Source organism: Passer domesticus, chromosome 6 (assembly GCF_036417665.1).
Source record: "Passer domesticus isolate bPasDom1 chromosome 6, bPasDom1.hap1, whole genome shotgun sequence".
NCBI lineage: Eukaryota > Metazoa > Chordata > Aves > Passeriformes > Passeridae > Passer > Passer domesticus.
Window position 1 is genome coordinate 30,316,081 of NC_087479.1, and position 26,804 is coordinate 30,342,884.

Below are 26,804 nucleotides of genomic sequence, written 5' to 3' on the forward strand. Positions count from 1 at the left end.
CAGCTTTCAAAGCTAAATAAAAGACAGCTACTCACCATTAGATATGTAGCACCAAGTCCCTACTCCATTAGACATATGAATAACATTTCCATCACCATGACTAGAAAACTGGACTTCCTCATTAAATGAAATCATACATTCAATAACCATAACTCTTTTCAAACTGTCTCTGAAATACTACTATAATAAGATCCTTTCTAGGTACTCAGGTCAAGATCAAAAATGGTAATCTACAAGCAAATACACAAAAAATCCCACAGACTTACAAACTTATCTCCATAAACCTGCAGCCCTGATACACACACACACTCACTCATTCACATTGGGCAACCTTAGATGCCATCCCATCCAACCTAAAAAAAAAATCTTGTGATACCATCCACAGAACCATTAACTATACAAAGGAGGCTTTTATTAAAAAGTACACCTCTACAAAAAGATTGTGTTTATTTGAAAGAGATACCTGAGCACCACAGAGGAAATTACAGCTGTCAAATAAAGTCAATAAGGTATTTGGCACTTCAAGAAAAAATCACGAACCAATTATATGCAATTCCAGAATATGTCATTTTAGAGATATTTTCCGAGAACCACCCTGGAACAGTCTCTAGCCTCAGAAAACTCACCATCAGGAACATTTTAGGGACAATCCAAAGACATGGAATGAATGAAGACCGTATTTGAGCAGAAAACATAAAATCTCTATTATCACTGTAGTAAATAATCTCTCCACAGAACCACCACTATCTTTCAATTCTACAACTGCACTTTCAGGAATATAAACAGTTTATTCCAGTAACTTGCCATTGCAAGACCTATGATCAGTGTAAAACTATTTGGAGTGAACAGACACACTCTAGAGAGGATTAAGTACCCATATGTGAACACCTCTCAGTAGCCACTCTGTTTTTGATCTTTCATTCCTTCCTCTCTGATGGCTCACACACTGTGCCCCTATGCTCAGGTGAAAACCAGAAACACTTTTCAAATTCTGGTAAGCAAAACCTGCAACTCTACTGGATGCCAAATAACATGGATGCTGGAAAGCCGCTTTATAGCACATTTTAAACTCCCTTCCTTGTCTCTCAGATTAACCAGTGTTTCACATGCAACAAGCACCTTTTTTCCCCACAGATAAGTGTAGGTATTTCTCCCCTGTTCTCCCCTAGCCCCATATTATCCTGTCTCTTCCACAAGTACCAACTGCTTTTCTTTCAAAGACGGCTGAATTGATGCATGTCTGCTATCTCTGAGCAACTGTTCTCAACTTTTATTTAGCTGCTATTTCTATTTCACACATGGAAGAGAGACTTCTGTGCCTGTAAGCATAACTTTTTCAAATATTTCAATTGGTGTAATAAAAGCTAATACAGAGAGACCTCTGTATGACCTTCCCATATTTCTTTAAAGTCAAGCTTGTTGAAGACCAAAGCAAAAATCTGAGACAATTAAAAAGTAAATCATGGCATAATAAAACTTCAGATTCCTTCTACTTTCAAAATTCTGAAACTTAGAGCAATTTTCAATATTTTAAAGAATTTTTCAAGCATAACCAGTAAGCTTTCAATAGGTATAGGTATGCCTATAGCTCTGAATACTCAACAATGTTTAATTAACTTGTTTTTCTGAAAACAAAGTTTGTTTTTGTCACAGATATATAAACTCAACAAGAATGAAGAAATAAGTACTTCCTGGAGATGATGTCATGATTCACACACAACAGAGAACTCAGGATAGGGACAAGCGTGAGAAGACATAATATTGGGTCAATTGTATTGTCTACATTTTTCATCATTAATTTCTTGCATGAAACACATCAAATACTATGAAAGAAGTAATTTTTGAACCATCTGTGGACCTAAGCAATTACAATAAGATGAGAAAGAAAACAGTTCATCAAACAACAGGGATTAGATTTCACTGAGGGTAGGTGAAGAGCCATACAGTAGAAAAAGAATTTCAAAGCCCTCTGTGCCTTACCTGAGAAAACAGATTGTGCATAATTTTGTGATATTTATGAAAGAATGTTGAGTGGTGTTTATCTACTGAAAAAGAGAAAAAAAGACTGAAACAAAAAAACCATACATGAATAACTAAGAAACCAAGGTGTGATGAAAGAGTCTAGTCTCACAGTAACTTAGGCAACCACATCTAAAAACCTTTACATAAATTTATTAAACTTTGTAGGGGAAACTATCTGGTTCTTTGTTGCATCTATTCATAAGGCAGCTGCAATACCTCATTTTATAAGCAGAAACATAATTTTTCAGTTCATGTTTAATAATAGCCCAGTTTATGATAAATTGCTCTTTTGATAACTGCCCTTTACTTTAGAGAATGTATTTTTCCTGCCTTGTGGTTTATTTTCCATTCATGTTTTCATGGGTAATATAGTACCACCTCCCAGTATCTGTTTTACTAGACTAAGCAAACCAAGCTCTTCAATTTCCTTGAGGTTTACCTTATTCCATTTCATCTCAGTTGAACTCATCTTTATTAAAAGCAGATAACCAAAAATGCACCACAGTATTCCAGGTGAAGTTCAGACATATGAAAGTCTTGCACAATGCATTTAACACTCGCCTGTCTTAACTATAAATACTTCAGATCCACAAGAAGTTCCAGCTCTTTAAATGTTTACAGTCAAAAAAGTGTAACTTAAAGCAGAAATTGTTGTTATTTTCACCTTATCTTACAGACTTTCATTCAACTTTGTACAGAATTCGTATTTTGTATTACTGCATGCTTCAAGGTTACCCAGCAGTAAGGTATTTTTGCATGAAATCTTATCTCTTGTCTGCTGTAACACCTACTACTTTTTTAGCATGTTTTGTTTTGCCAGTGTCATTAACAGAAATACTAAATCCAATATTTCCCTGAAACATTTCTTGAAGAATCCTATTTCAGCATGATACTTTCTTTTTCAATAACATCTGTGGTCTCACTACATATTTTTTAATCTTAATTTATAAATGCCTTCATTAGTCTACACATTAAGCTTAAGATCAACATTGTAGTCTATAAATTTAGTGAAAGGACAATGAAAAAAGTTACCCATCACAAATATGTAACTGGATTCTGACATTAACAGTAACATTTGTTTTCCATTCTGTATCTGGGAAGTTAATTTCCCATGGTTACAGAAGTCCTAGTAGGGTTTCTCTCTCTAATAATATTTCAGGAATCTGAATGTATCTAATATATCTAAATATATACTAGACCCCTGAGTGTTCTTCCAGTAGGATCTGTTTAAAAGCTCTTCTGTAAGTGAAACAGCATTTACAACTCTAAAAGACAAAGGTAGGCATATCCTCTTCCTTAAAGCACAGCACCATGCTAATACAATGTTTTTCAAAAACAACATACACAGGCACATCTTCTTGGCTTAAGAAGATAAAAAGTATGCATACCTCTGAAGTAAAATAACTTTGAAGGAAAACAAATGCATATTGGGGTAAATACTGCCACAGTATTAGTATGCACTAATGCATGATCCTTTGTAAAAGATAAAAAATCACACACAATACTCTGCTGAATTGCCTGGTTTTCTTGCAAAGAAAACCACAGCAGACTCTGCAAGAGCAAATCAATCAATTTTTCTAATTCCAGTAAGAATCTAACTTGGTAAAAGTCCTAAAAGATTTATAGTTACAAAGATATTTTTAAAGTAATAAAAAATAACAAAATAAGGCATATTATACTGCTGTATCAGTAACAAAATGTATACAGAAAGCCTGAGAACTTGAAAGCTGAAGTCTTGAGTTTAAAAACCCTACCAGGAAGCTTCTGGATCATTGGATTTTTGGACCAAATCCCATAGACATTCTTGGACCGAGTCCCATGGGCTGTTAGAATAAAGTCAAAACCTCCACACTTAATCATACAGAACAATGGAATGGGTCTCATTTTTTCAGTTCACATTAAATCCACAATGAAGTCACAAAAATGAAGAGCTAACTACCTGTTACTGGACAAATCGGTATTGAGATATACTAGAATGCACAATTATCCACTGATTAAACCAAAAGGTTTTAAGAAAAGAAAGAAGTACACAAATATTTCTCCCTTGGCTTGTTTTTATTTCTACTGATGCATGGCCAAAAAGTGTGACATCAGTAAAAAATAATATATTTTCTCCACATTTTCTGCTAGAGTCAGAAAAATGCCTTGCCATTCCCAAGCTGTCTCTATTTAACAGTTTTGTAACTTTGTACCAATTTCAAGCAAGTTGAAAATTTAACTCTTTATATATGACACTAAAAAATGTAGTTAATAAGAATTTGTTTTTGAATCAACACAATAACAAAGTCTCTAAAAGAAAGCTGCATCTACACCCCAAAATTGTCCCAGAATAGCTCTCCACACTTCTGATTTGTAAATCCTCTTCTAAATGAATTATAGTATTCTGCTTGTCTTCAATGGATTAGAATACACATTAATACTATATACATTTCACTGTGCTGAACTTGTAAAATACAGTGTTACTGTATTTAGTAATGGTGAATACTTTTATAAGCAGCACACAAATACATTACTTTGAAGCTGGTTTACAGATACTGCTATCTGTTAAAATATGACCTGGCTTCAAAGCCATTAATCCAAATCAGACTGTAGCATACCTCTGATGTCCAACAAGCACTAACTGGTAACATTTCCCAATTATAAACTTCATTCTTATGAATGTAGCAAATGAAGACGTGGAAGTGGATGAGATCTCATTTTGGATAAGAGTCTAGTCCTTGTTAAAATGTTATTACTGCAGAGCTGGTTATACATCATCATTGATATAACAATAACAGATGTCTTACTTGTGCATTCCATTTCTGCCTGCCTTTCAGCTATGATTTTACAACTTGTAAAGGATTAAAAAAAAATTGCCAAAGGATTTACAAGAGACTTCTGCAGTATTATTTAGAAGACAAGTGTCATATTGTTTTTACAAACTCGTCAACTAACATAACTCTCATTTGAAAGACTACATCATGTTTTACTTTCCTGGTCTGTGAAATTATTGATTAGGGGCTAAGTTTATCAGTATAGATTACTACATGTGGTATCACTGACAGCTAAAACCTAGTGCTAACCATGAGGATACTGCCTAAGAACACTCACACTTGCAAGAAATTGCATATAAGGAATAGTATTATATTCTCCCCATGTTTTTATGAATTATGCATTGATTAGTGATTCTATAAATAGTTTAAAATAGTATGGGGAATTGATTTTAAGCAGTTTCCTTTTCATTGTTCTTTCTTTTACTTAAATAAACAGGAAGATTATAATTACTATTTTAAACTTCCTTAACCAAGGAAGTTTAAAAACTTGATCCATATTTTGTCATGAAGATTATTGTCACAATTCAGGGAAGGGCTAACTTTTCAAAGGTATTCTTAGAAAAGCCTTGTGGCATGGAAAAGACACATTATACACACCTATAAAGTAACAGAATAAATATTCCAGTTAATAATGAGCCTGCATTGTAGCTAGAAAATAAGGAACAGTTCTCCAGTTCCCCAAATGAGCACTCTGAAATAGCTAATAAAAATGCTGAAGCCCTAGCATTTAAATTTGAACCATGAATGTTACAAATAATCATTCCAGAAATTTTAGTTTTTGCCACAAATATTTACTATTATCTCCACTGGAAACTTTCTTCTTGTGAGGATTCCATAATCAAATTCTTAATCTATTTACATTTTCAGTTTCAGTTTACAAAATCAAATTTAATGCAAAATCTTTGAGATGTTGTTCTTCAACTATTTTTTACCAAAGCTGTATAAACTCCATGACCATTCAGTAACTAACTCATATTTATGGCAATTCAGAAGGGTACAGAAATCACACATCCACATCTGAGGTAGTCGGAGGAAGCCACACAATGAAGCTTGCTGGATTAGCCCAGCAAATTAAAATAGAACACTGATAAAAGTACCACCACACTAGCACAGCATTCTGCTTTCTGGACCCAAGCTGGACTCATCTTGACCATTTCAAAGCACAGAAAGAGCAGCTCACATTCATTTGCATCACTCTGTATAGATAAGAAAGTTCAATTCATCTTATTACACAGTTTTTCTAAAGCTCGACCTTTTTCCCCCTAAAAATTACTTTATCAGTTTAAAAATTCCTAGTCATGCAAATTATGAATTTCACTTAGATGTGGTAAATCAAAGACACATAAAAACTTAATCAGTTTCCATCTTTAGAAATTAGGCCTAGGTAGCACACCAATCATGACCATAAGAAACATCAGTTTAAAGATAAGCGATAGATAGTATACAATATTTTTGCAAGAAAGCCAAGCATTCTATCCAGTGACAGTATATAAGCCTTTCTCTGATATCTGTAATAAGTGGGAAAAAAGGACAAAAAGATTATTTCTGGGAGTCATCAGCTGCAACTCTAAGATGACAATCTACAGCACTACTCACAACTCAAATCAAAACTTCAGTTGTTTAAAGGCTGAAAAAGACTTCATGAGACAATATATCAAACACTGAAGACTCTATTTTCCTCCATTATTATTTATTTATTTTCTGCAGTCAGCGGGCAAATAACTGCTTTAAGTACATCAGTGTTTACATAAAAATTATGTAAACATAATTACATAAAAATTAGTTTCAAGGTAGAAAGAAAGCCATCCTTCCAACTGGTGCAAAGTGTCCACAAGATACAGGAAATATTTCCATGTCACTACTGTATTTCTGGAGAAGTTTCCAGTGCTGAGAAAATGTTATGGTCAGCTGAGATTCCGCTACAACATTATTGCCAACTACTACAAACAGTATTCCAGAGTCAGCCTCATCAGTGCTGCTGAGCAGAGAGAAGTCATGGACCTGCTGACAATGCTCCTCCAAATGCAGCCCAAGATACTCTTGGCCATTTTTGCCATGAGGGTGCATCACTGGCTCACAGTCAGCTTGCTGTCCACCAGGACCCCAACATTCTTCTCAGTGAAGCTGCTTTCATAACAATACATAAATTTAGCCTGATTACAAAACAAAATGCTTAAAGAAGGCCTTTGAAGAACATCAGCAACAAATTTAGTGTTTAGAACCTTAGCGAACTTCATCTGTTTAACTTCTCAAAGAAAAGTTTAAGAGGTGATCTGAGCAGCAACATTCACTTTATATCGATATATTTACTATTTAACTGACCAAAATCAGGAAAACAAGACACAGCAAAACTAAGTGATAAAAATATAGCTGTACAAGTTCAAATCAGGTTACTTACAATTGACACTAAAAGTAATTAACCACAATGAATTTAGTAAGGGTCTGTATTTCTGGATGATTTTTAATTAAGTTCTAAATATATTTTTGGGTACCATTTTGTCTCAAAATGATGCCTGCTAATTCAGGTGCTGAATTATAAGCAGTAATTAATGAAAGAAGTATCTAAAATATATATTAAGCAAGAAATCAGACTAAATGATCATGGTGACTTTCCTTCCAGCCTTGAATCAGAAAGAACATTTAAATGTTAGAAAATTAGATAAAATTTTAAACTCATTTTGAATGCAATTGCTTAAAGAGAAACACAGGAATTAGGCCTTACATATATAACACAAATACTATCAAATATATTGTTTACAGTACTAGAACTAAATGTGGAAATCATAAACTCTTTCAAAAATACATTTTTATCTCAAATGGCATAATCTAGTAAGCTCTTGTATTGCTTTGAGCAGTCTCATCAACTTGCCTTGAAAGACTGCCATGCAACATGGCAGTAGCCTATGTTTTAACTTACCCTTAGGGACTACTTAACCTCTTGTTTTACTTTTTCTAGAACAAAGCAACAGTAAGGATAACCAAGAGATGATATATATGTCATAACTATGTAAAGGTCAACAAGGTTTAAACACATTGGGTTCTACTCATAAATATTTGACTAATAGGAGTGTATTTTTCATCTTAAACCCTAAGATTGGCATCTCAGTATGTTGGAAATTATTCTGACTGAACATGTACAATACATGGTTCTCAAGTTGAATTTCTCCAGATATGTGCTTCAATGCCAATGTCAAAAATCAAGGACTGGCAATAATTCTTCTCTTATCATTCCTTACATTATAAAGATAATTGACCACATCAGCATGAGTCATATAATATGCCCAATTTTGATCCTGCTCACATTAGCATTCAATGATTTTGGATTCACACTAGGGTACTTCAGAGACTGGTTTTATACAACTCATTATTAACCAAGTGAAATCTTCATTAAGTTTGTAGATCAGAAAGAGCAAACTAGTTTTATTACAGGGGAACAGCCAACCTTGGTCAGGACTGACTGAGGCAGTTTAAACTTAGTCAGACTGACTAAGTTTAGGCAACCTACACTGCCTCTTCACATACCCTTGAATCAACTGGTTTTAGTGCTTCTGTATACATTTGCATAATAGAAATACACTCAAAAGTTTTCCTCCCTGTCAAAATTAAAACAAAACAACAACCAAGGAAAAAGAAATAAAACAACAACAACAAAAAAGCACCAATAATCAATAAAAATATTTTTATAATTGAAAAGAAATTTGCTCTGATGTGTAAAGAAGTAATTAATGGCTACCTACTTACTACTCTATGGAATCATATACTTTTGTATTTCAATTATTTAATATTTCATACATCTGTATCATGCAGCAGTATCATATTCTCTCTTAATTCTTGAACTTAAAAACAACAGATCTGAACAAGTAGCCATGTGATTTCAAAGAGTAAGTCATCATATAAACCATTAATATTTTCCTTCATAAAAAAGAGAGGTGAGGGGGAACCTAGACAAAAATTTCATACATTTACATGTTTTGCAAGCTGTTGGATTAAGCAGGTTTTTCCCCCCAAATTGGTATGGCTTGAGTTAGATTTAAAATCTGTTCCCAGAGGAGGCTGATAAATGGATTAAAGTGGAACATAAATTCCCTGTGTCACCCAGTCCCTTAAACCTTGATGTCAGTAACATGCCTAATAATTCCATTATTATAAACGTCAAATATGTTTTACATGTGTTAGAAAGAATAAATGGGTAACAGAAGAAATGGAACACTCAAGAAACTGTAATGCTATTACTATGTTCCATGAAAAAATATCTAATATCTATATTACAGTGTTCATCCACTAGTATTTTTGAATCTTATTTTCTTATACTTTGCACACTGAATTCCCTCCTATAGGAGACAGACCAGCATATTCATTGTGCTACACATAGTTTGCTTTCCCCTTATGGTGCTATTTCTATATGCTAGCATAATAGACTGGAGAGTGAGCAAAGGCAGAATAAAAAACTCACACTGATTTTTTAGTAGTTAATATGAGAAGCAGCACATAGGAATCTTGCTTAGAAAATATGAGAATTTTTATTCTACTCAGCAAAAGGAAATGCCTCAGCTGAAGCAGTGTTTGCACTGGATTTTAAGAAAGATGTTGCGAAGTATAGAGAGCAAAAAAATGACAACCCTTTCAGAAAAATTACTTACAAGAAAGGACTGAAAGAACTGGGCTTGCATACACTTCCAAAGAAATATGGGAGAAGTGGATCAGCATTACAATAACCCTGAAACAAGTAAAAAACCCAGTGATTTATCATTTTTCCATTTCCTCAAAGTACACAGAGAAAAGTGCTTTCATTTGCAATCCATAGGCTTGGAATTAAATACTAGAAAGAAGCTTTCCAAGTTCAAGTAGAATACTGGAACATTTTACCAATGGAGACAATAAAAACCTCATTAGGGAAATCTACAATAAAAAATTAGAAATATTTTGGTTTGATACTGTCATACACTTGATCAGCTTGACTACATGATCTCAAAGTTAGTTGCATTCGGTGTTTTCCTGATTCTGCGATAACACGTTTAAAGAATATTCCAATCCTCTAACAGTGAAAATATTTGATATTTAATGAGAGGTAAGAATTTTTGAATAATACACAATAAAGCATTATACATTTTAGCAGAAAAACAGTGAAAGAAACCTCAGCTATTTAATATAATTCCATAAGTATAATATGGAATTGAAATTTCATAAGTATAATATACAATAGAAATTTCACTACTAGTGGGACAGAAAAAAATCACCCTTAATCTACTTCTGTGTCCATCTTCAAAGCTTATGTAATCTAAAATAACCCAAAGTTCCCTAAAAACTGTTATATACGTAAAAGTTCCATACTATGTATAATAGGGTCCTAATTTTCAGGCTGGCTAATCATACATGGCTCCTACTGAAATCAAAACATCATTGGTCACTCACTACAAGCTACCTCCTTCCTGTTTTATTTTCTTTGTGTGCGTGTGAAAGGAGGAGGCAGAAAACAAGACCCAAATGAACACAACAGCACACAATTCTACAAATTTAACTTTATATTGCCAGATCTTAGGTACTGGATAAATCAGAGAGTTTATGGGAATCTCTTCTCTCTTTCACAACTCATTCTTAGGCAGAATTTGCTCCTGTTTCAGAGATTTTGATAGAAAGCAATAAAGCACAATACTGGAGCTAGTTTTAGCCTTGTACTTACTTTTCTATTTGAAATCCTTCTGGCTGTAAGAAGAGATACAGACAAGGTACCTAGTTACTCTGAGGTACTATGTTTCTGTGAAGTTAATAAAAATAATGAGGCAATTCAGCAGAGCATTGCTGTCTCATAACAACGCTTCAGAAATATACTACAAAATTATAAAATGTTGCTAATTAACAAAAAACCTTAATGCAATCTATAAGCAAGTATACTTTTTATTTCACTAGCTGTATTAATAATTTTGTACTTTTATTTTTACATCATAACACCATTGTTACTATGTCAAAAACTGTGAAACTTGTACATGATACCACGCATTTTGATGTACAACCTCATTTCAGTCCTATTCTTTACCTGTATTACAAAACAGCTCCTAATTTCTAATTTTCCCCTCCTTTGCCTTACTTACACAGAAAATAGTGCACCTCTTCTGTACTTATTTTAACTCTTAAATTCAAAATTTGGCCTCACTCTTTACTGCCAACTGTTCATGTCAGACATATTAAGTATTACAATAGCATCTTATTGAATAAGCACAAGCAAAAAAATATACTAGTATATGTATTTTCAAAACACATTCTCCTCTGTCATGTATATTTTTGTATACTTCTGCACGTGTGTATATATTTTTAAATTCATGTATATGTGGATGAGAGAAATCAACTTGAATGATTTAGCCAAAAGCTGTTCACTGATTTGGGCTCTCCAGTAGAGTACACCCAGGACCTGATTTTTCAGAGTACTGTGCCAGTATGTTCAAGGTTTGACTGTCATTAAATTCAGCTCCATTGACAGTGCTTAGCATTTAGTGCAACGACACTCTCAAATGTAAACTTTTAGCAGAACATACGCAGGATAATCATATTGCTTAATGACTGGCACCTAATTTAGAGGTCTACATTGTGAGGTCAATCCCTCAAGGGTCTGCTACCATCAACAGAGAGAGGTAGCCTTGCATTCTTTTTTCCACCCATATGTTGGCACTTCTATTTTTAAGGCTGTCCAGTGAGTTGAATTCACAGTTGATTTAGATGAAAAATAATAGTTTCAGGTGGTTTTTTTGCATGTTAAGTTTTCAGCTGGATCAGCTGGTCTGTCTGACCATGAACACGCACAATCAGCAGTACTACAAGTGCATAGGCATCACTCTGAAACTGGCCAGAGCCAACTGGAATGACCTCTTTAGACAACAGCTTATGACATCAACGTACTTAAATTAGATGGCTGGCAAAGAATAACATGAATCTTGTGTTAAAAAAAAAAAAAAATACATGGAAAGAAAAGAAAATTCCATCAAATTACTTCTAAGCTTACATAAAAAGTACATAGAGGCAAGGACAGAATCCGTATTCATTGAGTAGCAGTCCGATTATCTTTACACTTAAATTTTCTTTCTACAGTTCCTGCTTCATTCAAATGGTATGTATTCCAAATTTTGCAACAAATAAGGCAGGAGTTTTTCAGAAAAAAAATCCAATTCATCACATGACTACAGAGGTTTTTTCCATACAGTGAACGAAGCTGAAATCCTTCGGGGAAAAAGCAGTATACAGCAGTTAATGCAGTGTCTTAACAAATACAGACAAAGAGGGGAAATGACTTCAAATTATTTAAATAATTATAACTTTAATAATAACTTTAAATAATTGCATTTGAAAACAGAAAGGTATTTTCATATAGGTTTGTGTATCTGACTACAGAGAGGTTAAAAGGGCAAATCCAAGCTCCAGAAATTTCATCATGTGAAACTACAGGAATGTCAAGTGCTAGGGTAAGAACACTTTGGGCATGTTGCCATCTCAGTTACAGAAAATTGATTTTTAAATAACTCATCATTTTCAACAATCTTTTACATCTTCTTACAGAAAATACATAAACATGCAGCTAAGAATCACAGAAGTGGCCCAAGTCCATTAAAATTGATAGACTTTCTATGGACCATAGATCAGGCCCCATGAGTATAAAGTAACATCCTCAATATGTGGCAGTGCACTTTTCCTTTCAAGTACTTCAACAGGCAAATAAGTATTCTATAGAAACATATATATAGTATAACAATAGTACAGAAAACTAGATTAATTTGCTTCTATGACTTCTATAATTACGAGGAACAAATCTGTAGACACAGAAAGAAAACACTGTCTTCCCTTTTTAATTGGTACTCTGCTAGTATAATCATTCTATTGCTTCTATTGATGTCACATACTTCACTTGTTGTGGTATCAAACAATCCCATGTACACTTTTAGAAAAAAAAAAAAACAACTTAGGGTGACTTACCATCTTGTGAAATGGCAAAACATTTGTGATGCATAGACCAACTACTCCTTTTTTGTTGTTTAATACACACTGAAGATATCATGGTTTGTTTCACAATACAAGCACTTTTAGAAAGTACATTAAAACCCATGGATATAAATTAGAACATAAATTGAGGTTTCTCCCTTTTTATGAGGTAACAACAGTATCCTGTGGAGGTGTTTATTAGACCAAGTTAAGTGGAAGCATTATCAAGTTGTTTGTTTTTTTTTCAATGAAAAAATGTCAAATAGGAAGAGCTGAATTCCAGAACAACAACAAAAAAAATCCCATTAAATAGATTTAACAACTGAAAAATACTTGTAGAAGTACACGTACCAAACTGAATGAAGTGGGATTAAAAGCACTAGACAGTTCTAACCAGCACCCCAGTTGGTGGCCAGTGAGACTAGTTTTAGCACAGCTCCCAACATTAGCATCTACAATCAATAGATTGGAAATATATATGAGTGCTAGCAGACTTCTCATTAATTTTGTTACAGAAAGCAACATGGACCAGAGATTTTGTCTATGAAGAAATGGGGTGATAAAGTAAAATGACAGCTGCACATAAGGCCATAAAACGAAATCAAAATTTGCACTTTGTGCATGAACGGACTCCATATTAATATCATAATCTAATTATCTATTCTCAAAATACAGTTGTTATTCTGTGGAGAATAATGAATGGTATTTTAACTCTGAACTTAGCTGTAAATCACACTATGCCATCATGTTAAAGTAATAGGAGACACATGCTAATATCACACACTACCAGGTAAAACAAAGCAAAAAACCAATGGAACAAAGGTCCTCCACCAACTGTGCCCAAGACTACCTACAAGGAAGGATGGTCATTACTGGAAGTCCTCTGCCAGAGGTTTTGCTCTCTCTCCCTGTCCTTACTTTCCCCCAGTAGGTGATACGTCCTCTTCATTTTTTCCCTCAGCTTGTCATTCCCAGCTGTTTGTTTTTCCGATAGTTTTTTTCTCTTTACTTTCTTCTCGGAAGGAAACTTTGTTTATAAAACAGGCAGACTGGAAATCAACTTCAAGGCAAAAATCAGGAGCAGCTGCCTCATGCAGATACCATGGAAACATCTAAGAACAAAGCAAGTACACAGTAACTACTTCCTGAGAACATTCCTCCAGCATCCAACCATTTGCCACTCTCAGTCTCTTTAAGCCAAATGTAAATTTAAGTTTTTCCCACCTTTTATTTTTCTTATATATTTCATCCAGCTGCTTATCTGATTTATGCAAACTTCCACCATCTACATAATCTTACAATATAGATTAAGTCCACAACCTAATTACACATGGTCTGATGTTTATTTGATATAGTAAAATTGGAAAGGCAGTTTGATTGATGGAAAAAAGTATTAATGGACTTTCTGCTAGGAACCTCTCTATTTTTTTTTTCTTCACTGGATTTTTGAATGTTTCATTTCAAAAATTCTGTATTAACTAATTTAGGCAAAGAGTGATTTATACTTTGCACACAGAACTTCTCATCTATGTTTTCCATTGCACCATGCAAAATGTTTCCCTGCAGCAGTTCATATCTGAGGACTGTTACCTCCCTATGACAGCATGGTATTAGCTCCTCTTGGTTTCAGTGAACCCTCATGTTAGAAAGTCATTTGCTTTTTTTAAAATTGATTTTGGAATGCACAAAATCTTGATCCACTAGGAGAGAATACAAAATATATGCAATACGTACATAATACGTAGAGGAGACGTTTGCAGTTTGGTCCATAGACTGATAACTTTCTATTGCAGTTCTAACCTATTGTTCTGTACATTCTAGACTGAAGTGTCATTTGATTTATTTAAAAAAAAATCAACATGTACTAGTGGATAAGTAATATGAACAGAGATAAAAGTTATAGATAGCAGCATTAAGATATTTAAAAACATCTTCACTGGAAATTATGCTACAACAAAGACTGAAAAATGCTAAATGTTTGGTTTTTTTTTTTAAAAGAAGCACTATTGATTGTTTCTAAAGAAGCAGTAGTAATGGTAGTGAAGACTATTTAATTATTTTCTTTTAAATCTCTCTCTAAAGAAAAAGCCATCATTATCTCTGGAAAGATAGGGGAAAATTACTTTTTCTATGTTTCAAGAAAATTATATCCTTACAGGCCTTTAAAGTGGATATCAGATTGAAAGAACACCATCTTCCCTCCCAAACATACATATATCTGACGACGCTTTTTGACAGAGCTAAAGAAAATAAAGTATATTTACACTAAATAATACTCCTCATTAAAAGAATCCTCTTTTTTTCAATTTCACCTGTTATTTTTTGGTCTCAGCATGAGGAACAGAATCTGTAATTTGGCTTAGGTTCTCTGGATTTCCTTTTACTGTGGAGTAATTAATGAGTTTCAAATGCTTATATTTAGGCCAGAGTATCAGAAACAGCTGATCCTATGAGGGCTTCTGGTTCCAAATAAAACTCACCAAAATTCATAGGATATCAAGAGAGAGGATTCTTTGAGCATTATCAGTCAGAAACCTTAATGACTGACCCTGCTGACACACCCATGCTATTTGCTCTTCATTGAAGTTCTAAATTTTGTAGTCTTGTCATAAACAGTAACATTTCTAGCTAAGATACTGAAAAAAAACCCCTCAGAATGTGATCCTAAAGCTTTCAAGAGAGAAAGCAAGGGAACCAAATCTAAAACCTATAAAAATAAGAAATTCAGTTCTTAACCCATAGTTTTAAAGTGTCTGAAACCTCAGGACTAGGACACCACCAACCTTGTACGTAGCTCATGAATGCAATTAAATCAAGCTCTATAGGCGTACTTATATTTCTTGGTCACCGGCATGGCCAATTCTCTTCATAACCACTAGCCTTTTTATGTTGGTTTCAGGAGAGTATATCTGTCTTTGAAATTATAATAGTTACTAAAACCAGCCAGCACAGAAACTAAGACTTGCAGTATACTTACTGACATTTAAATACTGTTTAATAATATTGCTTGCCTTGAGTCTTAACAAACTTTGAAGGAAATCCAAATACAAACTAAGATGGTTTTCTCCTAAAATTCAGCAGGAGCCTTTACCCTGCGCATATAAAAGGCTGCATGCCATGTCCGCATCCTCAGCTCTACTACTACAGCTTTTGTTTTCCCTTTGAACAGCAAGAAACAATCATTTCAGCGTGACATGCGAAAAAGGCCTTGCAAATTACACTTTCAAGGCGTTTTGCAGGAGAACGCGCGGCCCAGGGCAGGCGCCCTGCACACGAGAGAGAACCGGCACCTCGGTCCCCTCTGCCCGCTGCGGGCCGGGGCCGGAGGCGGGGCCGCCCGGCAGCTCTTCCGCCTTCGCAGGCACCATGGCGGCCGGCAGAAGCGATCTGCGGGGCACCAAACACGGCACATTCCCAGGCGTGAGGCTGCCGACGCCCTACTCCGCCGGCAATGCCGGGCGCTCACGGCGGCGGGGCCGGCCGGCAGCCGCGCACCCCGGCCCGCCGGAGCGGCTGCGCACGGCCGGGCGGCGCAGCATGGCCGCTCGCACCGCCCCCCTCGCACCGCCCCGGACGGGACGCGGGGCGGAGCTGCGGGAAGCGGCAGTGGCGGCGGCTCGTGGCTGCCTGGGCGCTCGGCTGGTAGCCACGGGTGCCCCGGGGTTGCCGAGGTTCTCCGCCCCGCCATCACTGCCCTTCTGCCTCTCGCCGCCCGGCGTGACCCGCGCCTCTCCTGCCGCTCCCGCGCAGCCCTGGCGGTGCAAGGCATGAAGCTGAGCAAAGCCCAGTACGATGAGATAGCCCAGTTCCTGGGGCACGTGCAGCCCACCCGGCAGAGTCTGAGGAAGCTGAAGGAGAAGTTTCCTAGGTAAGTGCATCCCGCCTTCCGGCGCGGGCCCCGGCGGCGGCCTGAGGCTCGCTGCGGCCGGGCGTGGGGCCGCGGGGCCGCCGTGCCGGCTCCACGCGGAGCCCCAGTTCAGGCCCCACACGGTACAAAATCACCAGCACACACACACAAGTCGATGGCAAGCGACAGCTCGCTGGAGCTGCCGCTGGGAGCAGGATACTGCTCCACCCTCCGTGACCTGAGAAGTTGGCACAAAATAAAGAACACTTCACCCGACACACTCCGAGTGAAAGCTCTTGGGGCCCTACACGAAGTTCTTAGACATCAAGGAGGTCTTCTGATGTGAATAAAACTTTAAGGTGCAGGACGAGCCTCTGTGGCTGAAGCCAAGTATGAAATACATCCTGCAACGCCATTGCCCCTGTTTCTTGGGGATAAGGAACTTTATGGATCCATAATTCTCTGCTTGCTGCTGCGTTCCAGTTGAAACTGGAAAAGGGATCATCTTTTTACTTCTGGTCATTCATGTGCTTCTTTGCCTGAGCTGTGTTGCAAATTCTCAAAGACATTTGCAAATGACCATGGCTTAGCATGGAAAGGTATCCATGACAGGATGTTCTCCATACACCAGTCTTCGTTGTTGAAATTTACTTCCTACCAACTACAACAGAGCTCTAACAATGTTGCAATGTTTTCACTTTCCTTTCATGTTTGGGGGAAAGACTGCTATTGCTGAATTGGATAGGAAAGCAAATTGGGTTTTGTGGGGAGAAGAGTGATGCTGTTTCTAAAATCACAAGAAATAATACAGAAAAATTTAGGGGGTTAGATATTGTATCTAGTTTGGTGAAAGAGAGAAATTAACAAAACAGAAATCATTCACATGCTTGCTGAATGAACCTTGCTAGTGGTAACCAGAAGTGTCGTGGAAGAAACTGCCACTGTGTGTAACTTACAGTAAGTGGATGAAGGGCCAACATTAGCTTAGGCTTTTAAACTGTCCAGTGAAATCCTTTCCTTTTCAGGAAAGTGTGAGAGAATTATCCTTTTACAGAGAAGTAGTGATAATAAAGCATTGTGGTTGGTTCAGGGAGTGCATTGAGTTACGCTTTGGGAACCCAGCTCACCTTGCACAGTACTTCTGCAACTTGGAAAAGCACTTACCATAACAACGTGTGTTTTAGGAGCTTAGACTTGGCTTTATCACTTCAGTGCTAATGAAATTAGGACAGAGTATTTGTGGGTATTTGTGTGTGCATGCACACAAATACCCACAAATGTGCATGCATGTGAACATACATATGCACGTTCTCTTTTTCTACTCTCCTTATAAAGTTGTCTTGAAAGAAGGTTAGCATTTGGGTTGGTTTTCCAGGTCAGTCACTATTTTTAGGGACCTGCTTCCAAGACAGATCCATAGGCACATGAGTATTTGTTAATCAACTTTGTCCCAAAAAGACTGGGCTTTTCTGTTATATTTTGCTTCCCAGTCCACTCACTTGGTGCTGCAAAAGATCCATTGAATCCTCTGTTTCAGAACTTGATGACTCCTGAACAACTATGTGAAACTAACAGTATAGGGTTATTTAGGAAAAGGATTCTGTGTCTTTTTCTAAAGGTCCTGGCTCGAGTGTGGTGAACACTGAAAAGCAAAGGTTAGTTGTAGTAGTTGCTTCAACAATTAAGTGGCTATACCCTTATCTTGTTATTCACATTATGACATGAGAGTGGCGTCTTCAGAATTTTGTTTGTAGATCTCTCCTGAATTTTGTTTGCCCATGCTACAAGAAGGCTAAAATCTTCTATATGAGCAATGAATTTTTAAAAATACCTGTCTTAAGTGTATTTTGAGGAGCTCTGTACATCTTCTTTCTGGAAGTGTGGTATTTCTTTGTTGTCTCTGTTTATTTCTCTTAACAGGTCAGATATAGAACATAAACAATACATTCAAAGGCCACTGCTTTCCTTAGCAGTAAGGAAGGTGAGTTGAAATAGATACCTGTTAGGAAGTGGAAAACAGGCATTCTCTATAACCCTTATGTTGTAAAAGAGGCCACAAGCTACAGAGATTTGTAAACTTGTATGACATCTTAAGGGGGAGGCTTTTTCAGTGATTTGTTTGATAACTGTGGATTAAGTTTTTCTTATAATCTGGAAATTTTGTCATTCTCTTCTAGGACAAGAAGGGTCTGACTGTACATTCTGGCTGGATTTTTAAATTTTTCTTTATGAAAACCAGAATGAACTAAGCCCCCCCACCCACCTCAACTTTTTAATTCAGTCTTTTAAAAAAAAATATTCCAGAATCTGTCATGGTATCTGCAGTGTGATGAAGGTGTCCATAGCCAGTTTCTCATTATTATGTAGTAACAGTTACTGATTCAAACTGGAAGGTAGTATCATCCATAATAGCTGCTTTCACCTTGCACTTTCAATCTTTCCCTGGGAAGGATTGGTATTCCACTGGTAATGTAATACATAAATTGACAGTTTTCAAATATTTTTGGTTCCTAGTGCCTCATAGATCTTGTGGGTCTTTGGATATCTGCATTAATCTGCTCAGTTTTTTTCTAATACTGTCTTATCTCTTGGTTCTTCCCTCAGCCGTTGTATTTCCTGAAGCCTCGCATGTTACGCTCCTAAATTAAAATCTCTTTCATGCTATGTGAAAGGGCCTATTCTTGTTCTACAGTTCCTCCCTAAGAATAAATTGTAATTTCTGTAAACAACTGTCACAGTGTAATGCACAGGTACGGTGGGTGGTAGCTGCCACCCTGACCTGTGGATCTAAGAAAAATTTTAACAGAGTAGTTTGTGCTTTACTATTACTGAACTACTTCACGAGGTGAGATTATGATTTCAAATGAGTATTGTCATGTGACTTATTAATGTCAAAAAGTCAAAATTAAACTGCTTCTCAGACTGTTTATAAGTATTTTAATACAAGCATTGGGAATTCTTATATTTTACAGCCCTGTAACTTTCCATACAACATGGATTTACTCTACTTTGCTTAAAATCCAGTTATTTTGCAAAAACTTGGATATCCAATTGCTGTTCTTTTTCTGTTAATGCTGTGCTTTGTATTTCATGCCTGGCAATTGCCAATGTATTATTCATTTCTTTATTCTTAAGGTATTTGTTACATCCTCAGGAGTTTTCTCCTAACATGTTCCCATTTAACAGCAGGGTATTTGGATGACCTGAGGATTATCAAAATGTGATTTTGAGCACTAAGCACAATAAATCTCTGCCAATATTGGATCACTGATCCGTAGTTCCTTTGATCTTTTTCACACATGGACTGATAATTCTGTATATTCAATGTTGTGCTTTTCTGTTGAAGTGTATCACCTTTTCTGTTTAGTTTCTCATCTGAATTTTTCTATTTGCTAATTATTTGTGGTTTTCTTTATTATTTTTGTATTATATTCTTCAGCTTTCCCTTCAGCTATGGACTCATTTTCTTCTGAGATACTATTCTTCTCAATGACAGCTAATGTCTAAACTGAATGAGCCATTTTAGGACTGGTTTTAGGCCATTGCAGGAAATGTTCTGAGAAAGTTAAAATCCTTTTTTCAGTGCATGTTTCTCTCTTAAATGGTAGTTAAGAGCTGCCTACAAGTAGAATGTTCTAGATACAAATCACCTTAGAACTACCTGTTTATAGTTATAAGATGTAAGTTAGACCTTTAAAATTCTTTTTTCAAAGACTTGTTCTGAAAAGTACAACTTCTGAGAGTTAAATTCATACCCAAACTGATATTCTAGTACTTCAGTTTAACTATTTACTGTTTTAGTTTTTTCAGTTCTTTTGTTCTTGGCAGAATACATTGTTTCTCTCAGGAACCTTTTCTAAACCTTCTTATATGTAGAACATAATTGACTTGTGAGTAGACCCTTCTCAAATATATACCTGGCACATGTTTTGCTGTTTTTCTTTGTATCCAAGTCTGATTGAATATTGTAATTTTCTTGACCAAATCTTTGTCTTGGTTTAAGACAATTTAAAGGGGAACACTCTTAAATGAGTTCTCCTTTGTTTTCACCAATCCCTTTCAATCAATAAGGAGAAACACAATACAAGTAGATGTAAGTGAAAAAAATAACAGTTTACTAACAAGTGAGACTGCAAAAGGGAGAAATAATGGTAAATAACCACTAAATAGAAAATTGCTAGATCTCACAAACTCTGCTAGAACATAGAGAGACCCAAAATAGCAAAAACACCCTTTCCAAGATGGTGCCCGCCATAGGTGACCACTGTAGGGAGGGAAATGAAAAATGGTGGCAGACCCTGCCCCTGAGATGGTGCCTTTGCAGGCAATTGTGTAGCCTTGGAGACAAAGGGAAGCAAGCCCTGGGGAAGGCAGGAGCTTACGGAGCATTTCTAGTGGCACATGAGAAGTGCTGGAACCTGTGGGGTCAGCATCACTGCCCACCAGACTCTGATGACGTTGGTGCTGATGTCTCTGAACTGTGGGTATGTTGCGGGGAAGAAAACTGGTCTGTCAGCCCTGGCATCATGTGATTGGGCCCCAGCAACCAGCTGGCTTGGCAAAGTTCACTCCAAAACAGTTTTTGATTGTAAAATGCAGTTTTCCTGAATGGCTACTATTGCAAGCCCAGGAAAAAACTGCAAACAACCTCCCAAAGTAACCCCTCCAAAGCGGAGCCTCCACTTTCAGCACATGCTGCCAGCAGTGAGTTTGTTCCCCACTTCCCAACTCCAACTTAAAAAGGGACTGCAGCAATGCCCCCTCTGCCCTGCGGTTCCAGTTCTGGATGCACTGGATCTTAAAAAAGGCCATAACAATTTTTGGGCATGGATAGATACGGAATATAGTAACATTTTGGGTTACATGACAGTCTTTCTTCAGTCTCTGCCAAACTTTCTAAGGATGTAAGCTTTGGTGACCCCATTCATGATGATACTGTCTTGTTTGCTTGGGTTTTTTTAATGTGAGGTTTTTTTCTGGTTTGGTTCTGTTCTGAGTGCTTGAGTTTCTTACACCAGCTTGTGCTTGAATTGACGATGCAGAAACATTCTAGCCTTGAGCATCTTTTAGTGATTCCAAAACCCATGCTTTTCAAGTTCTCGAACTGAACTGTTGTGAAACGCGTTTCAGTCCATTTCAGGAGTGCTATATTTTTCCATAGCACAATTTGTGTAGTCTGTATTGTATCTCTTCCTTTTTTCATGTTGTTAAACAAACTTGGTGCCTCTAGCCTGACTTTCCTTTAGGTACCTTCACTTGCATTTCTTTAAAAGAAGCATTAGTTTTTGAGACTATTTAAGTGCAAACTGTGTTACAGAGATTTTCAAAGTACTAGTGTTTTGAAGTATCAGCTGACTTATCAGCAGCTATGTGCAGTTCATCACTTTTGTGCATCTATTCAAAAAAGTACCATTCTCGTGTGATCAAGAGGATCTTTTTTCACAGCAGAAAGGTAAGGGAACCTGGCATAAATGTAAGAGAAGTACTTTTAGAATTTTTTCTTCCTTTTTTTTTTTCCCAGTAAGCCAGAGGAAAATGTGATGCACAGCTTCATATTGATACACTTGAGTATGGCTATTTGGTTTTAATGTATGTAACTTGATATTTGACTGTTGGAATGTACACACTTGGTTCCCACAACATATGAAGATGGAGATGCACATTCCTCTATATTGGTGACCTCTACTCTTCATTCCGTAGTATCATTCAGTTTTCCACACATTTACAGTAATTGTTTTGCTCTTTCTCCAAATTATTGATGGCTTTATTAAATGACACCCGGCCTGGAAAGCATCTCAGCAAGTTTAATTTTAAAAAAAAATGTATCTGCACAGTAATGTGTTACAATGTAAGTTGGAAAAAATAATCTGTTTATTATTTGCTCAATTTTATCCTTTTCTCTGTGGTGATTCGTATTGAAACAGAGGTCCTAAAGAAGCTTAAATGTATGGTATGAATATTATTTCTTTTACCAGCAGTTTAAGAGTGAGGAAGATTCTTTCTCCTCTTTTCCATTATCTTTGTTGCCTCTGTTTTTTTTCTTAGGGTTGGGGGTGGATAGGCCTCTCGTTTTCCTCTTGAAGCCAATTTTATTTACAGAGCAATATATTGCTTCTTTGTGAATAATTTTATTCTGCTTTCATGCAGTTGCTTTGATTGTTAAGCAGTGCTGCTGAGCCCATGATGGTTGTGGTGAGAAACAGGAGGAATTTTTTTTCTTTCTCTCTTTTTCTTTCCAGTTCTGTGTTCTGGTGTCTGAAGCCCGCAGATTGAGTCCAAGTGGAAGGAGAATTCTTCGTGCTTTGCTCTAGTGCTCTTTGGAGCTGCTGTTACCTGGGAAGGCAGACTGCCAGTGAGGCTCATGAGCAGAGGGCAGATAGCTGCCTCCCTGGCTCGCAGAGTTCGAGGCTCTGAACTCGGGCACAGGATTATTAGACAGGTATTTATGAGCAGGCATCCTACTCCTGTGTGACACTTCACTTGCACTCTCTTCTGCCTAGAAAGGTTCTTGTCATAGCAAACCCAACATTATTCTTGTAACTTCTGCTCTCCCTGATCTTCTGAATAGTTGATTAATTACTTTGAAAAGCAGAACAACTAGGCTATTTTTCATTACTTTGCACACACTCATCTAGCAAATCTCATTTGGAAGGTTAGCTTTGTGCCTGTGAGTGATAGAAACTTATTCTGGAAAAAAAAATTTAAAGGCACATTTTAAACTCCTTTCTCTGTATTCTCAATACTTAACAATGACATAAATTCATGCTCTGCTTATATAAACAATCCCATCAAGTGGCAAGTGCTTGGTACCACTGTACCGTATTTAAATGTTCTGGAGTATTTAAGAAGAGTATCAATGAAACAGTAAATTTTCAAAGTTTTATACTTTTTTTATATTAGATTTCAGAATAAAGTTTGACACAGAGTTTGTTTTTGTCTACTCTATGTAGAACAAACCTAATATAATTTAAAATTTGTTATGTACTTGAAGCTGCAGTAAACCTCACAGGTAAACAGATAGATAATAAGAGATGAGAAAGAGGTCTTGGGTCATTAATTGAAAAGAGAATTAGCAATGTTCAAGTTTCAAGAAGTGATCCACAATAAAATGTAGCATATTTTAAATAATCCTGAAATGGAATAAAAATTAACTGTGCAAAGTAATTATGTGAACAACTGATAATACTCCCTTTGGAAAGATGTGCTTGGTATTTGACCCCTTGGTAGAAAATCTACTATACCACAGCTTTGATAGGCTGAACCAGTGGGCGGTTTCTCTTTTCACTTAAATATCAGTGAACAAGCGTTAAAGAACTTGTAACTTGTTGGATTTGATATGACTTGCTAACAAACTGTTTGCTAATGTTATGACAACTGGAAGGGTACCAGTGCTCTCCTGTAATATGAAATATTGTGAAAGAAATCAACAATATCAGTGTATAACTCAGAAAAACTTTATCTCCTTTATTATTCATTAAATTGAACAGAAGATACTGACTTAAAAGTCAGATATTGATAGCAGTGGGCGGTTTCAGAGTAGAATGGAAAATAGTTTTGCTCACATTTGTGGCTTTCCCAGCACCAACAGACAATATTTAGGTAGAAAACTTCCACTGGCACATGTAAATACTAAATTTTGTGGACATGAGTGCTTTCTTTTTTTTTATTTGGAGAGATAGAAGGGGCTTTTTTTGAGTTGTTTGCATGTTACCTATTAATAGAAAAGTAGGTATAATATATGTGTATGCCGGCATGACAGTTAATTTTGAAGGACGTCCATTGTAGTTTTCTGTCAATTTTTTATAGGTGTAACCATTTTCTTCCTTACATGCACTCCCACATATGTTGTCCATCCTAGCAAAATACAAGCCTATTTTAAATGTTAGTCTTGAAATTTTGTTTGAAATACACAAGGAAAATTAAAGTTTTATTTTCTGAATTCTTGAGTACTGATAAATCTCTTCCTTTTTTCTTAATGTTTTCCCCTTCCAGTTTGTAAAGTGTTACCATATGGGAGTACACATCTTTTCATAAAAAAAAAAAATTACATAGAACAGGACTTGCTACACTTGTGAAATTCATTTTGGCTGAGTAAAGGGAAACCTTTTTTGGCCTTGAGGAATTTATACAAACCACTTAGAAGCCAATCCTATATCCTTTGAAGATTTGATGGTGAAATACAATGATTGGAGGGGGTCTTTTAAAGCAGATGTGGAAATTAGTTCCCTGTAATTTGAAAATGCATTCTGAATCTGTTGGAGCTGTGTGTTAAGTGCTCTTGTTTAATTCAGAAGAAAATAAATAAGAGAGAGAAAAAAGAACCAGAAAAAATGCAGAGAAAGGAGAAAACAATAGGAAGAAAAGAGAAAAATATAGACAAGAAGGAAAAGATAAAAAATGCAAGAGAAAAATAAATAAAATGGAGAAAAAAGAGAGAAAAGAAAACAGAAAAAGAGCAGAAGAAAATTTTAAAAGGGAAAGGAAAAGAAAAAAGAAAATCTTTTCTTATGTCAAAGCTGGGAGAGTTGTCTTGGTCACCATGTACACTACTGTGTTGATTTGTGAGGTTTAATTTGGTTGTACTTTCTGGCACTTCTTAAATTCCATAGATGTGATAATCACTGGTAGGATAGGAATATAAGTCTTGTGACACAGTCTTTTTCTATGTATTTCATTCTAAAGTAAGCTTGATGTCATCAGACAGACCAACAGATGTCTGTAGATTTAAGGGCAAGATTATGGTGGTTGTTAAGGGAGGATGAAGTGGAAGTTTTAACACTGACCATATGTGCTTTTTAATTGACTTGTGGATTTTAGGATACCATTATATTCATGTTGCTTGTATTTAAGGAATATTGTGATAGAAAGGTAATTCTTGATTGTATTTTAGAAACAGCTCCATAATGTATCATTCTTCTGAAGCCTGAAAACAAGTCTAGGCTCAAGTTTTATGAGCGTAGGCAATTTGCTACATCAGAATGGAAAATATTTTATTCATGCGTTGTTTTTTGGACAGTCATATTCTGGGCTATATTACAATGGCACGATAAATTGCTGAATACACTGTCTGCTGAATATGACCTCACCATGAAAAATTTGATGCATTAGAGTAGGAAAGGTTGGAATATATCAACCTTAGCTGACAAGGGATTTTGAATTTTGACCTAACACAGATGACCTTTGTGTGCAATAAAAGTGAGTTTAATCTCCAGGTCAAGGTTGAGGTGAACGGTAGGGCAATGTGGATTGGCTTGTACTGGCTGTGTCTGGATCACACCTAGCAAGCAAAGAAATCCAAGGTCTTTGCACTTCAGAGTAACCAAATGCTTGCTTACCTAAACTTTACTCATATCTGTTATACCACATTTAAAAACTTGTTGTGCTGTAGACAGCTAACTCCTCAGCAACTGTGGACTATTTCATTTGAAGCTCAGTGTTTCAGAATAATAGGCATGAGGTATGTATATTCTGCTCCTATAGATCACTGAATAGGTAAATAAAATTTCTCCTCTAGCGCGCAGAATAAAGATTTTTCATGATACTGCCTTGCTATGAAACGGGTGAAATCTAGAAGCTTTGTTTCTTTGACAGCTCACCTGTCTTTTGAACATCCGAAGTTTATTCCTAAGTGTCTTATGCTTTTAAGAGGAATGTAATTAAGAGGGTTCTGATATGTTTCACTAGGCAAATACAAAGAAAACAGGTCCTTTTGACCACTCCTTTGCTGTAAAAGGTATTTGATCAGAAAAGCTAAGTTACAAAATGGTTTGGGGATTGTCTAGGTTACATAATAAAGACATATAGATGAATTTAAATAAAATATTGTCACATTTATAGTAGTCACAAACAAAATCCATCTTTTCAACTGGCTCGTGTTCTAGGAGTGCTATTTCACTGAGGTATATTTGCTGAATACTTTACACATTGAAGAGTGGTAGCAGTGGTGCTGTTGGAAGGAGCGAGTTCTCTTTAAATCAGCCAGAGGAAAAAAAGTTTGAGACTAATGGAAAGAACCTCTACTCCTTTAATAGAGCCTGCAAAATATATTCTCCAGGACTGATCAGCTCTGAAGGCTCTAGAGGTTTGATGATTGGAATGGCAGGAAATCACGCTTTCAGGACATAACGAATTGACTGGGCCATCCATCATTTGTTAGC

The 26,804-nt window shown here is 36.3% G+C and overlaps 1 protein-coding gene and 1 long non-coding RNA gene across 6 annotated transcripts in view; one reads left to right on the forward strand and one right to left on the reverse strand.

Moving 5' to 3' along the window:
• Window positions 1–6,519: 6,519 nt before the first annotated feature.
• Window positions 6,520–16,126, reverse strand: LOC135302997 (uncharacterized). Of its 4 annotated transcripts, none has more exons than XR_010364540.1 (4): window positions 15,584–16,126; window positions 10,516–13,912; window positions 9,476–9,552; window positions 6,520–6,959 (listed from the first exon to the last, which is right to left on the reverse strand). It is a non-coding gene; the product is annotated as an uncharacterized LOC135302997 (long non-coding RNA). The 4 variants fall into 4 exon arrangements; XR_010364542.1 differs by having other exon boundaries at window positions 6,520–6,962; XR_010364541.1 differs by having other exon boundaries at window positions 6,520–6,988.
• A 238-nt stretch (window positions 16,127–16,364) lies between these two features.
• Window positions 16,365–26,804, forward strand: part of CDIN1 (CDAN1 interacting nuclease 1) — a 124,445-nt gene continuing 114,005 nt past the window's right edge. The window contains exon 1 of one of the 2 annotated variants that reach the window (XM_064424108.1): window positions 16,365–16,668. In XM_064424108.1, coding sequence (XP_064280178.1) covers window positions 16,568–16,668 — 101 coding nt within the window. In that variant the 5' untranslated portion in view covers window positions 16,365–16,567. Of the gene's footprint in view, window positions 16,669–23,065; window positions 23,087–26,804 lie in introns of those variants that run through there. The other variant, XM_064424112.1, reaches the window with a different exon arrangement.